Consider the following 14,146-nt stretch of genomic DNA (forward strand, 5'->3'; position numbering starts at 1 on the left):
GCTTACTGCTGAGCTGGGCCCCCTTTCTAGACATGAGACAGCATGGCATGAGGGCATCACAGAACTGAGCTCCCAGTGGGGGGCTCCTGAGTCTGCTTTCGCAAAGATGTGTGTGTCGCCATTATGGGAAGACTTCTCATGGTCAGAACAGATCCAGAGGATGGAGTTCCATTCTAGGGGTCTAAATCTAAGACGGGCTGTCCGTTACCATTCAGAGGTGTCAGATGTATCTACATTTTCTGGGGGCCGATGTTTTTGGTGCTGGGTGATGTTTTTGGTACCAGGGTTGACACCTGGAACAAGGTGGACACTCAGGTTGCTCCACCTTTTGGCTCTGATAAATAACCCTGCTGTGAACACAGGTGTGCAAGGATCTCTTTGAGACCCCGCTTGCAGTTCTTTGGGGTGGATACGCAGAAGTGAAATTGTTGGCTCATATGGTAATTCTATGTGTAATTGTTTGAGGAACCACCATCCTGTTTTCTACGATGGGTGCACTGTTTTACACTCCCACTAACAGTGCACTAGGGCTCTTCTTTGAATATTTGATATGTTTTGGGGCACCTGGGTAGCTCACTTGTTAAGCGCCAACTCTTGGTTTTAGCGAAGGTCATGATCTCAGAGTTATGGGATCAAGTTCCACATTTGGCTCCAAGCTTGGCTTGGAGTCTGCTTGGGACTCTCTCTTTCTCTCTCTCTCTTCCCATCCCCCTCACCAGTAAAATAAAATAAAGCTTTAAAAAATTTTTTTAAATGTTTGGTAGAATTCACCAGTGAAGCCATCAGGTGCAGGGTTTTTTTTAGTAAAGAGGTTTTTGGTTATTGATTCAGTCTCCTCACAGGTTTGTTCAGCTCTAGGTCTGTTCAGATTTTGGTTTTCTTTGTAATTTGGCCTTGATTGGTTTTTGCGTTTCTAGGAATTTGCCCATTTCAACTAGTTTATCCAAGTTCTTGGTGTACAGTTGTTCATGTACTTTTTTATAATATTTTTATTTCTGGGAATGGGTAGTAATGTCTCCACCTTCATATTTTAGTAATTTGAGTCTTCTTTTTATCCTTTGTCTAATTAAAAGTTGGTCAGTTCCATTGATCTTTTCAAAGAACCAACTTCTGGTTTTATTGATGCTCTATTATTTATCTGTTCTTCATTTATCTCTGCTCCAATATTTGTTACTTCCTTCTGTTAGCTTTGGGTTTAGTTTGTTTTTCTTTTTCTAGTTCTCTAAACTGTGAAATAAGGTTGTATATTTGAGATATTTCTTCTTTTTTAATGACCATATAACTATAAATTTCCCACTTTAACATGACTTTTGCTGCATCCCATAAGTTTTGAGATGTTATGTTTTGTTTTCATTCATCTCTGGGTATTTTACAATTTCTTTTGTGATCTTTTCTTGGATCCATTGGTGAATGAAGAATATATTGTTTAGTTTTCACAAATTTGTAAATTTTCCAGTTTTCCTTTTCTTTCTGACTACTGAGACTTCATTTGTGGCCTAATACACGGTCTGTCTTGAAGACTGTCCCATGTGCACTTGAGAAGAACGTGTGTACTGTTGCTGGGTAGACTGTTGTGTGAATGTCTGCTGGATCTAGTTAGTTTATTGTGTTAAGTCTTCTACTTGCTTACTTATCTTCTGTCTGGTTGTTCTGTCTGTTCAGAATGAGATGTTGAAGTCTCCCATTTATTACTGGAGAGCTATTTATTTCTTGTTGAGTTCTGTCCATTTATGTTTGCTTCATATATCTCAGTGGTCTCTTATTAGGTGCATACATGTTCATAATTGTTATATTTTTTTCACTGTACTGAAGCTTTAATCAATTAATATATAATGTTCTTCTTGGTCTCTTGTAGCCCTTTTTGACTTAATGTCCATTATATCTGATATCAGGCTAGCCGTACCTGCTCATGTTTGGTTACTATTGACCTGGCATATTTTTTCCATCCTTTCACTTTCAACCTACTTTTGTCTTTGCACTTTCAACCTACTTTTGCCTTTGAGCTAAAGTGAGTCTCTTGTGGACAGCAGATAGTCAGGTCATGTTTTTTAACCCACTCTGTTGATCTCTGCCTTTTTGATTGGAAAGTTTAATCCATTTACATTTAATGTAATTACTCATAAGGAGGGCCTCACATCTGTCATTGTGCTGTTTGTTTTCTCTGTGATTTATGGCAGTTTTGAGATGACAACACAGTGCAGGGGACCTAGCTCAGTCTACACCGAGGGGATCAGGGATGGCATTCTGGTTCCAGCACCCAGGATGTTCCATCCTCTGCTCTGCCCATCTCCTCTCTGTGAGTTTTTGGGGGTAGTCGTAGTGCACCTTGTAGCTCCCTGTCCATAGCAAGAGCCCAGCCAGGCTGGCAGGCAGCTCCCATTCTTGTGGTTGTTTCTTGGTTATTTCCAGCAGAGGGAATAGCCAGAGCTTGGTGGGCAGAGCCAGGTGTGGTGTGGGTGGGAAAGCAGTGGGTAACCCTGAGCAGTTGGGCTAGGCTCAAGGGTCAGGATGCCTTAAAGGTGGGATAGGCTGGAGCTTTCAAGAGCTCAGATGAGCTGGAGAGAGGGAGAGCTGAGCTGTCAGGTGTCAGAGTGGCCAATTCAAGCAAGACAAGGAGTTGCAGTGAGTGTAATGGTGAAGTCTTTCATGATGGCCATGAGAGTATAGCCAGACTCCTCCTGTTCTGCTTTCCCTACAGAATGTCACACCTCACAGGTGGGTCAGACATGGGGTTGTCTTGCTGCAGAGGGAGCCTTGGGCAAAAGAATCTGACAGTTTTATGGACCCTGGCGTCGAAGGAATGGAGGGAGGAGGGCGGGCTCAGAGTGGGAAAGTACTGGGTGCTGAGCCAAAGTGGCAAGAAATGCCTTCAAGATTTCCTCCCACTGATAAGGAGACCTTGGCCATGGTCTTCAGACCTAATGACCTTGGGGCCTAGGCAGGTCCCTTCAGAGGCCACAGTTCACTGGCTGTGCCACAAGCCTTTGATGGGGAAGGCAGCGTCCCCTGGTGGCTGCCAGAGAAAAGCCTTTGTAATGGCCTGTGGTCAGGCCTCAAAGAATCAAAGTGTTTTTAACTGGGAGTTGAGCTCCACTGGAGTCTGTGGGACAGGGAGGCTGGAACAGGGTGAGTGGGTGTCCCCTGGGTGGGGGGGGTAGGGTGGTAGCATCCACCTGGTAGCATCCAGTGTCCACGGAGAAGTGGGCTGTGACCATATGAAACTTAAAAATGTCCTTCCTTAAGGACCAAAAAACAATAGCGGGTGATCTTCATAGAGGGGAGGATGGAGGCCCTAGGCCCTGTGGGGTTGCTGTGTGCCTTGGGCTGGGGGTGGGGGGTCCGGCCACCCAATGAGGGCCACCTGGGTCAGGCTCCTGGGAAGCAGACCGAGGCCAGGCAGGTGAGTAAGAGACAGCCGGACCCCTGCTAGGCCGGGAGCTGTCTGGGCTTCACGTCTCCCCCCAAGGACTCTTATACCAAATACTAAGATAAATCTCAAAAGGCCGTTCTGGAAATGCAAAGGAGACCACAGAGTTTGTCCTCCTGAGCCATTCCGGAGTGATCAGGGGTGCCCCTGGCGGGGGACGGGGGATCCTCGGGCCACGAGTGCTGTCTAAGAAAAAAGAGACCACGAGCCACATATGGAATTTCCGATCCCTAGTGCCCCATTACAAAGGGCAAAAAGAAACAGGCAGCGTGCACTCGGATCATGTATGTTACTTAACCCGATAGGTAGCTGCAAATGTTATCGTTTCCACAGGCGATCGATCTAAAAATTCTTGATAATTTTGCCTTTGTTTTGTGCGGCGTGAGTTTCTGATAGCTGCTGTCACTAAGAGCCGCAGACTGGGTGACTCAGAACAGGGACTGATTCTCTCACAGTTCTGGAGGCCAGACGTCTGAGATGCAGCTGTGGGCAGGGCTGTGCGCCCTCCGAAAGCTCGAGGGGAGAATCCCTTCGGGCCTCTTCTGACTTCCGGGGGCTCTGGCATCCCCCAAGCTTGTAGCTACATCCCTCCCATCTCCGCCTCCGTCTTCTCTGTCGTCGCCTTCTGAGAAGGATGCCCATCATTGGATTGGGGCCCCCCTTCCTCCAGCCTGACCTTCCAACTAATTTCGTGTGCAAAGGCCCTGTTTGCAAATAAGGTCACGTTCTCGAGTACTGGGGGTTAGGGCTTGGACGCGTCTTTCTAGGAGACACAAGCATGTCTCAAATGACCGGTGCCCTCAATTCAGTGCCTTTTTCCCCCTGAACCGGGTGGGGCGTGCACTACCAGAGTCGCCACAGCTGAACCCCTGTGGCCCGTGGTCTTGTGTCTCCAGCTGTCCTGAGGGCCATTCGTGTTTCTGATTATATGAGTTTGGGCAGAGGGGCAGCTTTCTCCTGTCACACGCCATGTGGTGCATAAATGCTTTTTGCCCAGTTCCCCGGCCACCTCCCGCCCCCCATCCCCTGCCTTGCTATAGACCCCAGCCCCTCCTGGCTGCCTTGGCCTGGCCCTAGAGAAGGGCCCATGGTTGTTCATCCTTCTGCAGTGACCCATCTGGCGAGGAGACGCTCAGCGTGCAGGTCCCAGACTCCATCACCAGCTGGGTGGGTGAGGCCGTGGGTCTGTCCGAGGCCTGGGGTCTGGGGGTCGCCGCACCTGCCCTGCTGAAGACCTTCAAGCCCTTCTTTGTCGACTTCACGCTGCCCCTCCACGTGGTCCGTGGGGAGCAGGCCAAGATCCCACTCAGCGTCTACAACTACATGGGCACCTGTGCCGAGGTACTAAACCCGCCCTTCCCCCCACAGCCTTCCCTGTGCCTGGGGGTCTGGGTGGGGGATTGGGGCACCCATGAAGTCAGGAGGCCAGGATCGGGGGGGTCAGCCTCAGCAGCTTGGAAGGGGACAGAGCATCTCTGTAACTGGGGAGGGGCCCGTGGGAGGGGCGGCAGCTGTGTTTTCGGGGAGGCGGCTCCCTCCAGGGCCTCCCACTGCCTAGACCCAGTCTGTCTGCGTGTGGCCTTCCCTCACGTGTCTTCCCTCCATGAACATCTTGTCTGTGGGTCCTCTTCGAAAGATCCCAGTCCTGTTGGAGTAGGTAGAGCCTAACCACTGTGCAGAGACCCTGTTTCCAAGTAGGATCACGTCGACAGGTGCCCGGAGTTTAGGACTTCAAAATACTTTCTGGGAGCCACCCTCGAACCCATAACAGCTACCCTGAGGGGATGGGCTCAGGGCTGACCTTGAAGGGCTGTACACCCCTGCAGGTGTACGTGAAGATCTCGGTTCCCAAGGGCATCCGGTTTGTCGGGCATCCTGGCAAACGCCACCTGACCAAGAAGATGTGTGTGGCCTCTGGGGAGATGGAGCCCACCTGGGTGGTTCTGTCCTTCAGTGACCTGGGATCCAGCAACATCACAGGTGAGGCCCTGTTCTGTGTCCTGCCTCTCCCCCTCTGGGCCACCAAGGTGTCTGTGAGCTGAGCCCAGGCACAGGTGAGGGGTGGGCAGGGCAGCAGATGAGCTCAGGAAGGCAGCTGGGGAAGCAGGCTGGGGGGCAGGTACTGGTCAGGGCATAAGGTGGGGCGGTCCCCCGGGTGGGACCCGAAGCTTCATCTGGGGGGAAGTTGAGCTTAGGTGCCACACCAGCCTAGCGCGCGTATGTGCACACACATGCCTGCACACGCAATCACGTGGCCTGAGGGGGAGGGACTGTACGGTTCCCTGGGGCGGGGGGTGGGCACCTGTTCTGACAGCACGCCCTGAGCGCTCCGATCTCTGCAGCCAAAGCCCTAGCATATGGAGAAGCGAGCTGCTGCCGGGACGGGAAGGCCCTCAGACACCTGGAGGAGAGCTTCGGTGACAGGCGGGTCCCTGCTGGGAGGGACCACATCAAGCGCAGTGTGACGGTTGAGGTAAGCCCATGTCTTTGCTGAGGGCCCTTCGCCAGGGCCTGATTCCATCAACCATGGGGTGTTGGCTTCACTGGGGTGTGTGGTCCCCGCCCAGGGCTGGGGCAGCCCCCGTGGGTCCTGCTCTCGGTCTGGGGGTGGGTGAGGGGTCTCTGCATCTCCTCGCTGGGGGACTGCAGCGTCTGGCCCTCCTCCCGTGTGGAGTGGGGCTTGGCAGAGTGGCCTGGGACTGGCAAGGGCTGCGGGGAAATGTCCTCTGACCCCCACGTTGACCGTCTTAGAGGACAGTGTGCCTCGGTTTCCGACTTCCTGTTTGTCAGAGTCAATTATGGGGATCGTGACCTGGTATCTGGAGGGCTGTCACTGGAACGCCCATGCAGAAAGGACACAGAGCCTAGAGCGGAGGGGCCCAGGGATTGGGGTCTTACTGACACCCCCCACCCCGGCTGGGAATCTAGGATCTGCCACTTAGTGTGGGCTGGGCTCCTGTCTTGATATTCCAGCGCCGCTCCCGAAGTCGGGGGTGCTCACACTCAGCCCGCAGCGTGGCGGGGGTCGGGGGCGCGGGGAGAACGCATATGATCCCTCGCAGTGCTGGGCGTGCGGTAGCAGCGATGCGCCGTATTTGGACACATCGGGACTCTCTCGCTACACCAAGAGTGGCAAGCAGTGCCAATAAAGCTCCTCGGCATGTCTGCCCCTCCCCTGTGGCCCAGCTGCAAACAGCTGCCCTCCCTTCTGCCTGTGGTCCCGGCGGCGGCACGCAGCACACACCATTTCGGCACACGCCCTTTCCCTCGGCCCTTCCTCCCATTCACGCCGCTGGGCAGCCTGCTTTCTCTGCAGCATCTGCTGGTACAACCTGTGCAGGCCGTGCTGGGCACAGGAGGTGACATTGAAGCATCAGAAGACCTGAGCGGTCAATGCAAATAACTGAAGCGTGAACCGGAAAAACGGATTTCTGAAGCAGGAGGTGGCCGATGTGTGGCTCGATAAAGCGGCAAAAAACCCTTCTCCCGCCCCTCCCCGCAGGAGAGCTCCGGGTGCATGGGTGGTTTGCTGGATCGGTTATTTGGCAGACACTCATGCGACACTGCCTGCCATCTGCTGGGGAGGAAAGTGCAGATGACAGCAGCGTACAGTGGGGGAGCAGGTGACAGTTGGGACCTACGGGATGGAGGAGGAGCCAGGCTCCGCAGTTAGCCCGGGAGACGGGGAGGGCAAGGTCGGAGTGTGCGGCAAGTATGATGAATTTAGGAGCAATTGGCGCATTGGTTTGACTGGAGCCTGGAGAAGGAGAATGAGACTCAGTTTCCCCACCTGGGCCTGGGAGGTAGGCAGCCTGGTACCTGATACCGTGTACTTGTGACATCAGCATCACCTTGCAGGGTCCAGACTTGGAGCCGCTGGCGTGGGAAGGCGGCTGCTCCCCTGTGCCGACTGCCCCTTCAGCACTCAGTTCTCCCCGTCTCTCTGTTTCAGCCGGAAGGAGCGCCCCGTGCGTACACCTACAGTGCTTTCTTCTGTCCCAACGGTGAGTCCCTGCACCCACCCTGCCGAGGACTTTGGCCCTTATCCCCACACTGTCACAGCTCTCCCCTTACTCAGCAGCTGCCCGCCCTTCCTGGGCTCAGAAGACACAGCAGTGGAGAACTGAGATGTCCGGGCTGAGAGAGCAGGCAGGAATAAGGCTGTCTGTAGGGCCCTGGGTGAGGGGCCTAGGATCCAGGGAAGGGAGGTCTTAAAGTCACATCATGGGAGAGCCGTGGGAAGCAAGGCTGACCCAGAATCCGGGGCCTTAGAGAAAATAGGAAATTAAAGCGGGTTCTGGAAGGTGTGGGATTTGGAGTCTGCTTCAGTCCCCTGAAATCAACATTGTACTTGCACCTGATCCATGAAAAGGAAATGGGGACAGAGTGCCCAGTGCACTCCCCTGCCTTGGTGGAGTCAGGGAAATGCTAAGCAGAACGTGATCCCAGGCTGCCAGTGGGAGGGCCTGCCCTCTCCCTGTCCAGTCCCTCCCAGAGGAACCATTTAGCTTGGAGCTCAGGCTTGGCCTGGCACTGGGCAGTCACCCAGCAGGCTTTGGCAGGGGACAGAGCTGAAGATCTAAGCTGGAGTCTCTGGGGGTCGCCATTGCCAAATTATTTAGCATGACAGGTCCTGCAACCGCCCACTCTGGACACAGACTTCCTCCTTGATCTGTTCCCCTTTTTTTATATTAAATAACAATATGATACATATATGCTCAAGTGATTTTTGACAGAGGTGCAAAGGCGATTCAATGAAGGAAGGATAGCCTTTTCCACAAACAGTGCTGGAGTAGTTGGACATCTATTGGCAAAAGCATGAACTTTGACCTAAAGGTCCCACTTTATACAAGAATTAACTCAAATGGATTGTGGACTTAAATGTCAAACTATACAATTTTTAGGGGAAAAATTGGGAGAAAATCTTTGGGCTCTAAGGCTAGGCATAGGGTTTTTAGATATGATACCAAAAAGCATGACCCATGAAAGGAAACTGATGAATGACCCTCATCAGAATGAAAAACTGCTTTGCAAGGGGCACCTGGATGACTCAGTTGGTTAAGCATCTGACTCTTGATCTCAGCTCAGGTCTTGATCTCAGGGTGAGTCCAAGCCCTCTCTGGTGGGCTCCATGCTGGGTGTGGAGCCTACTTAAAAGGAAAAAAACTACTTAGCGAAAGATGCTGTTAAGAGGAAGAAGACACAAGCTACAGACTTGTAGGAGAAAATCTTTCCAAACCCAGATCTGACAAAGGACTAGTATTTCGAATATATAAAGAACACAATCCAATTAGAAAGTGAGAGTTGGCTCAGTCAGTGGAGAATGCGACTCTTAATCTCAGGGTTGTCAGTTTGAGCCCCATGTTGGGTGTAGAGATTATTTAAGAATAAAATCTTTTTTTTTTTCATTGTTGACAAGGTTTACTTAAGGTGCAGAAATTTCCCTCATTTTAGCCTGTACTCTCCTGTTTAATCTTGACTGCCACAGTGAGACAGACAGAAAGCACGAGGATTTTTTTTTTTCTTGCATCTCTAGTGGAAGCCTTAGCAGCAAAGAATAAAATCTTAAAAAAAGAAAGGGGGGGGGAAGAAATAAACAGTTCACCCAAGAAGATATATTGGTGGCAAATAAACACATGAAAAGGTGTTCAAATCGTTAACCACTAGCAAAATGCAAAGTAAAGCACCATGAGCTATCAATGCACACTTACCAGAATGACTTAAAATTTTAAAAGGTGACCACAGTAAATGATGGCTGTGATGTGGAGAAAAGGGACCATTCATACGTTGCTGGGAATTGTAAAATGGTATGGCTACTGCCAGTAGTTTCTTAAAAAGCTAGACATGCTCCAAGTGTTGCACCCAGACATTGCACTACTAGGCATTTTTCCCAGAGAAATGAAGATTTCTGTTCACATAAAACCCATACACAGACATTCATGTCAGCTTTATTTGTAATAGCCCCAAACTGGAAATAGCCTAGGTGTCCTTCAGCAGATGAATGGTTATACAAATTATGGTTCATTCATACCTTGGAGTTCTAGTCACTGGTAAAAAGAAATAAACTAATGATTTATGCAGCAACTTGGATGAAGGGGATTGAGGGGAAAAAAAAACCCCTTCAATCCCAAAAGAGTCCATAAATAATTCCATTTATGATATTTTTGAAATGACAAAATTTTAGAAATAGAGGTCGTATTAGTCCTTGCTGAGATGGGGAGGAAGATTGGGGATATGGTGATCAAGGGCAATAGGAGGGACTCTGTACAAATAAAATCGGGGAAATCTGAAGAAGATTGGATGATGGATTGTATCAAGGTCAATATCCCAGTTGTGATACTGTGGTAGAATTTTGTGAGATACCACTGAGGGAAACTGGCTCAGGAGGGCACAGATCTTTCCGTATTATTTCTTACAATCATCTGTGAATCTATAATTACCTCAGTAAAATTTAAATTAAAAACTTTTTTTTTTTAAGATTTTATTTATTATTTGTCAGAGACAGAGGGAGAGAAAGCGAGCGAGCACAGGCAGACAAAGAGGCAGGCAGAGGCAGAGGGAGAAGCAGGCTCCCTGCCGCGCAAGGAGCCCGATGTGGGACTTGATCCCAGGACCCTGGGATCATGACCTGAGTCGAAGGCAGCGGCCTAACCAAAGTGATACTGGTGTGGGGCACCTGGGTGACTCAGTCTGTTAAGCATCCAGCTCTTGATTTTGGCTCAGGTCATGATCTCAGGGTTGTGAGACTGAGCCCTAAATCAGGATTCTCTCCCCCCATATGCCCCTTCCCACATCCCTCTCTAAAACAACAACAACTATGACAAAAAGTGATACATGTGTAAAATTACTTTATGATTGCACTCTTAATGAGGTTTTTAGAGAAGTCAGAATCATAGAGACAGAAAATGGAATGGTGGGAGCTGGGGCTGTGGGGAGGGGTTGGCGACTTAGTGTTTAATGGGGACAGAGTTTCGTTTTGCAAGTTGGAAAGAGTTCTGGAGGTGGACAGCGCTGACATTTGCACAACATGACTGTAATTGATATCACTGAGTTGTACACTTAAAAGTAGTTAAGATGACAAACTTTAAATTATGTATATTTTACCACAATTTTAAAAATTGGGAAAAGACAAAGCAATACCTTTGTAATATAGGGAACTTAGAAAGAAGGAAAAAATATCTCTTCTTGTGACATTTTGTTGTATTTGGTTTCGTAGGATTGATTGTTGTTTGTTGTAACATAGTTGTAACTCATGAACTATATAATTCTGTGTTCTGCCTTGCTCATTTAACACATCCCAAGCCCTTTCCCTTGTTATTATAGAGTCTTTATAAACAGCATTCCAAAACAGTTTCAGTATGTTCTATCAAACAACTGCTCCCAGGGCGCTTGGGTGACCCAGTCGGTTAATCGTTTGCCTTGGACTCAGGTCATGATCCCAGGGTCCTGGGATCAAGTCTCGCATTGGGCTCCCTGCTCAGTGGGGAGCCTGCTTCTCCCTCTGTGTGCTGCTCCCCCTGCTTGTGCACTCTTTCTCTGTCAAGTAAATATATAAAAATCTTAAAACAAAACAAAACAACAACAACAAAAAAAGACTGCTCGATAATTTGATCATTATGGAATGTTTTGAAATGTTGTTGGACACTTATATATATGGTTTCTATTTTCACATCATAATTTATGCTAGGCTGAATATATATTTGTATTTGAAGTAAAGTCGGCAGTATTTTTAACATCTTTATGGAGGTATAATTGACTACAATAACTCACACGTATTTTAAGTGTACAGTTGGTAATTGTTAGCATGTGTGTACATCTGGGAAACCATCACAACTAAGATAATGAGGATTTCCATTAAACCCTAAGTCATGCTCCCTTGTCATCATTCACCCCTGTCTACACTTGTCACTAAGGAACTACTGACCTGCCTTCTGTCTCTATAGGTTACTTTGCTCTTTCTAGACTTTTATATAAATGGAATCATATGAATGTACTCTTTTTATCTGGTTCCTTTCACTGAGCATAAAAATTTTGAGAGGCAACCATGTTGTGTGTATCAATAATTCAGTCATTTTAAGGCTAAGTGGGACTCCGAAGAATGGATGCTTTGCACTTTCTTTATTCATTGACCTGTTGGTGGACATTTGAGCTATTTCCAGTTTGGGGCTATTTCCAATAAAGCTGCTATGAATATTTGTGGACAAGTTTTTGTGTGAGTAATATGTTTTTCTTTCTCTTAAATCAGTATCTGTGAGTGGAATAGTGAAATCAAACAGTAGGTGTGCATTCAACCTTTTAAGAAACTGTTGCAGTTTTCCAAAGTGGTAGTACCATTTTGCATTCTCACCTGCAGTGGGTGAGAATCACTTCCTCATTCTCCTCACCCACACTTGGGGTTGTCCGTCTGATTAATTTTAGCCCTTCTAATAGGTGTCTGATGGTATCTCGTTGTGGTTTTAATGTGCATTTCCATCATTCAAGCATCTTTTCATGTGCCTGTTTACTATTGGTGTATAGATATATATTTTTCAGTATAGTGTCTATTCAGATCTTTTAACATTTATTTCAATGAGTCTTGGAAGTTTTAAAAAAATATATTCTGGCTACAAGTCCTTTCCCAGATAAACGCTTCACAAAGACATTTCTCCCAGTGTGTGGCTTTTCTTTTCTTTCACTTAATAGTGTCCTTCAAAGAACAGAAGTTTCTCATGTTGATGTGGTCCAGTTGATCAATCTGTCTTTTTATAGATTATGCTTTTGTTGTACCTGAGAAATCTCCAAGTCCTACGTTCTCTCCTCAGAGTTTGTAGTATTAGGTTGTATGCTTATAAAATGGCTCTGATCCATTTCGAGTTGATATTTGGGGACCATGCAAGGTATGGATTGGAGTTCCCTTTTCTGCTTCTGGGTAACTAGCTGTTCCAGCACCATTTGATGGAAAGATTTTTGCTATTGAATTGCCTTCATGCCTTTGTTGCAGATCAATTGTTCATGCACATGTGGGTCCCATTCCGGACTCCCTACTCTGTCCTGTTGAGCACCTGCTGTGTTAACACCAGTACCACACTGTAGTGATTTCTGCAGCTTTCCATCAAGTTTCAATGTCAGAGGTTCTTTATCAGAGTTGTTTTGACGCTTCTAGATTCTTGAAGTTTTCATATAAATTGTGGAATCAGCTTTGTGATTTCCCCCAAAAGACCCTGCTGTGTTTTGATTGGGATTGCAGCGAATCTGAACATTAGTTTGGCGAGTAATGAATGCATTTGCCGTGTCTTCTGACCCACGGACGTGGTCTAGCTCTCCTCCGATTTAGGTCTTCATCAGTTTCAAGAGTCTTTTGCAGTCTCCTCCTGCATACAGTCTTTGCACATCTTTTGTAGGATTTAACCCTGTGAGCATTTCATCTTTTGCATGCTGTTGGCAGAGCTGTCATTAAGCAACTCTGTTTGCTGTTCCTCAGGCCTCCTGTGGTCCTGATTCTAAGCTCTGGGCACAGACAGGGAGAGGCAGGATGCCTCCAGGGGCGCCCTCAAACCCCTCTCTCCTTCCCTCCATCCAGAGAGAGTCCACATCTCCACACCCAACAAGTACGAGTTCCAGTACGTGCAGCGGCCATTGTGTCTCACCCGTTTTGATGTGGCTGTGCGAGCCCACAATGATGCCCGCGTGGCCTTGTCTGCTGGGCCCCAGGACACAGCAGGCATGATAGAGATCGTCCTTGGGGGGCACCAGAATACCAGATCCTGGATCTCCACCAGCAAGATGGGCGATCCTGTGGCCAGCACACATACGGCAAAGATCCTCTCCTGGGATGAATTCAGAACATTCTGGATCAGCTGGCATGGCGGGTTCATCCAGGCATGGCTGGGCTGATGGGGGTGGACGTGGGAACCTCATGCTCCCATTTGCTGCCTCCTGCTCTGTGTCCAGCTGTGACAGGTGGTGGAGAGGAAGCAGGGTAAACACAGGGCACCACCTCAGGCTGCTCCCAGTCTGCCTGGAGTCACTTATAGGGGTGTAGGGATCTGGGATCTGAGGGATGATGGGTGGTCATGGAGAAGGAAAGTGGATATAAGCAGGTGAAATGGGGGCTGGTGTATTTTAGGGGCCAAGCAAAGGCGACATAGAGAAGGAGCAGCTAACACAGCTTCCTAGAGGAGGGACATAGTCAGACGGGGTTTTGAAACATGAATAGTTCACCAGGCAAATTGGGGATTGGAGAATGTTCCAGGCAGAGAGAATAGCATGTACCAAGGCCCAGAGATTCCTGGGAGCCCGATGACTTTGGAACCTGTAGATGCCATAGTTGCGTCTCTGTTGTTCATTGAATGTGTGAGGTGACCTTCAGTTTCTCTGACCCCTGTAGCCAGTGTCCCTGCTGCCTGAGCACCGCTGTGTGCTTCCTTCCAGCAATCCAGCAGCCTTGGCCTCTTTTTCCAGGTTGGCCATGGTCCAGAGCCTTCCAATGAGTCTGTCATCATGGCCTGGACCCTCCCCAGGCCACCAGAGGTCCGATTCATCGGCTTTTCCACTGGCTGGGGCTCCGTGGGTGAGTTCCGCATCTGGAAGAAGGTGGAGGTGGACGAGAGCTACAGTGAGGCCTTTACCCTGGGAGTCCCGCACAGCGCCATCCCTGGGTCTGAGCGGGCAGTGGCCTCCGTCATAGGTGCGTCTGCCCTGTAGCCTGGCTGGGGGAGAATGGGGGCAAGGACTCAGGCC

At 48.9% G+C, this 14,146-nt stretch overlaps 1 protein-coding gene across 7 annotated transcripts in view; it reads left to right on the plus strand.

Moving 5' to 3' along the window:
* The window catches only part of CPAMD8 (C3 and PZP like alpha-2-macroglobulin domain containing 8), a 71,464-nt gene that overhangs the window by 34,901 nt on the left and 22,417 nt on the right, over positions 1 to 14,146 (plus strand). For 5 of the 7 annotated variants that reach the window (XM_044253983.1, XM_044253985.1, XM_044253982.1 and 2 more), the window contains exons 20-25: positions 4,537 to 4,768; positions 5,254 to 5,407; positions 5,770 to 5,900; positions 7,380 to 7,431; positions 12,987 to 13,285; positions 13,868 to 14,093. In XM_044253983.1, coding sequence (XP_044109918.1) covers positions 4,537 to 4,768; positions 5,254 to 5,407; positions 5,770 to 5,900; positions 7,380 to 7,431; positions 12,987 to 13,285; positions 13,868 to 14,093 — 1,094 coding nt within the window. The remainder of the gene's footprint in view (positions 1 to 4,536; positions 4,769 to 5,253; positions 5,408 to 5,769; positions 5,901 to 7,379; positions 7,432 to 12,986; positions 13,286 to 13,867; positions 14,094 to 14,146) is intronic. The other 2 variants (XM_044253988.1, XM_044253989.1) reach the window with 2 other exon arrangements.

This window comes from Neovison vison, chromosome 6 (genome assembly GCF_020171115.1).
Source record: "Neovison vison isolate M4711 chromosome 6, ASM_NN_V1, whole genome shotgun sequence".
Lineage (NCBI taxonomy): Eukaryota > Metazoa > Chordata > Mammalia > Carnivora > Mustelidae > Neogale > Neogale vison.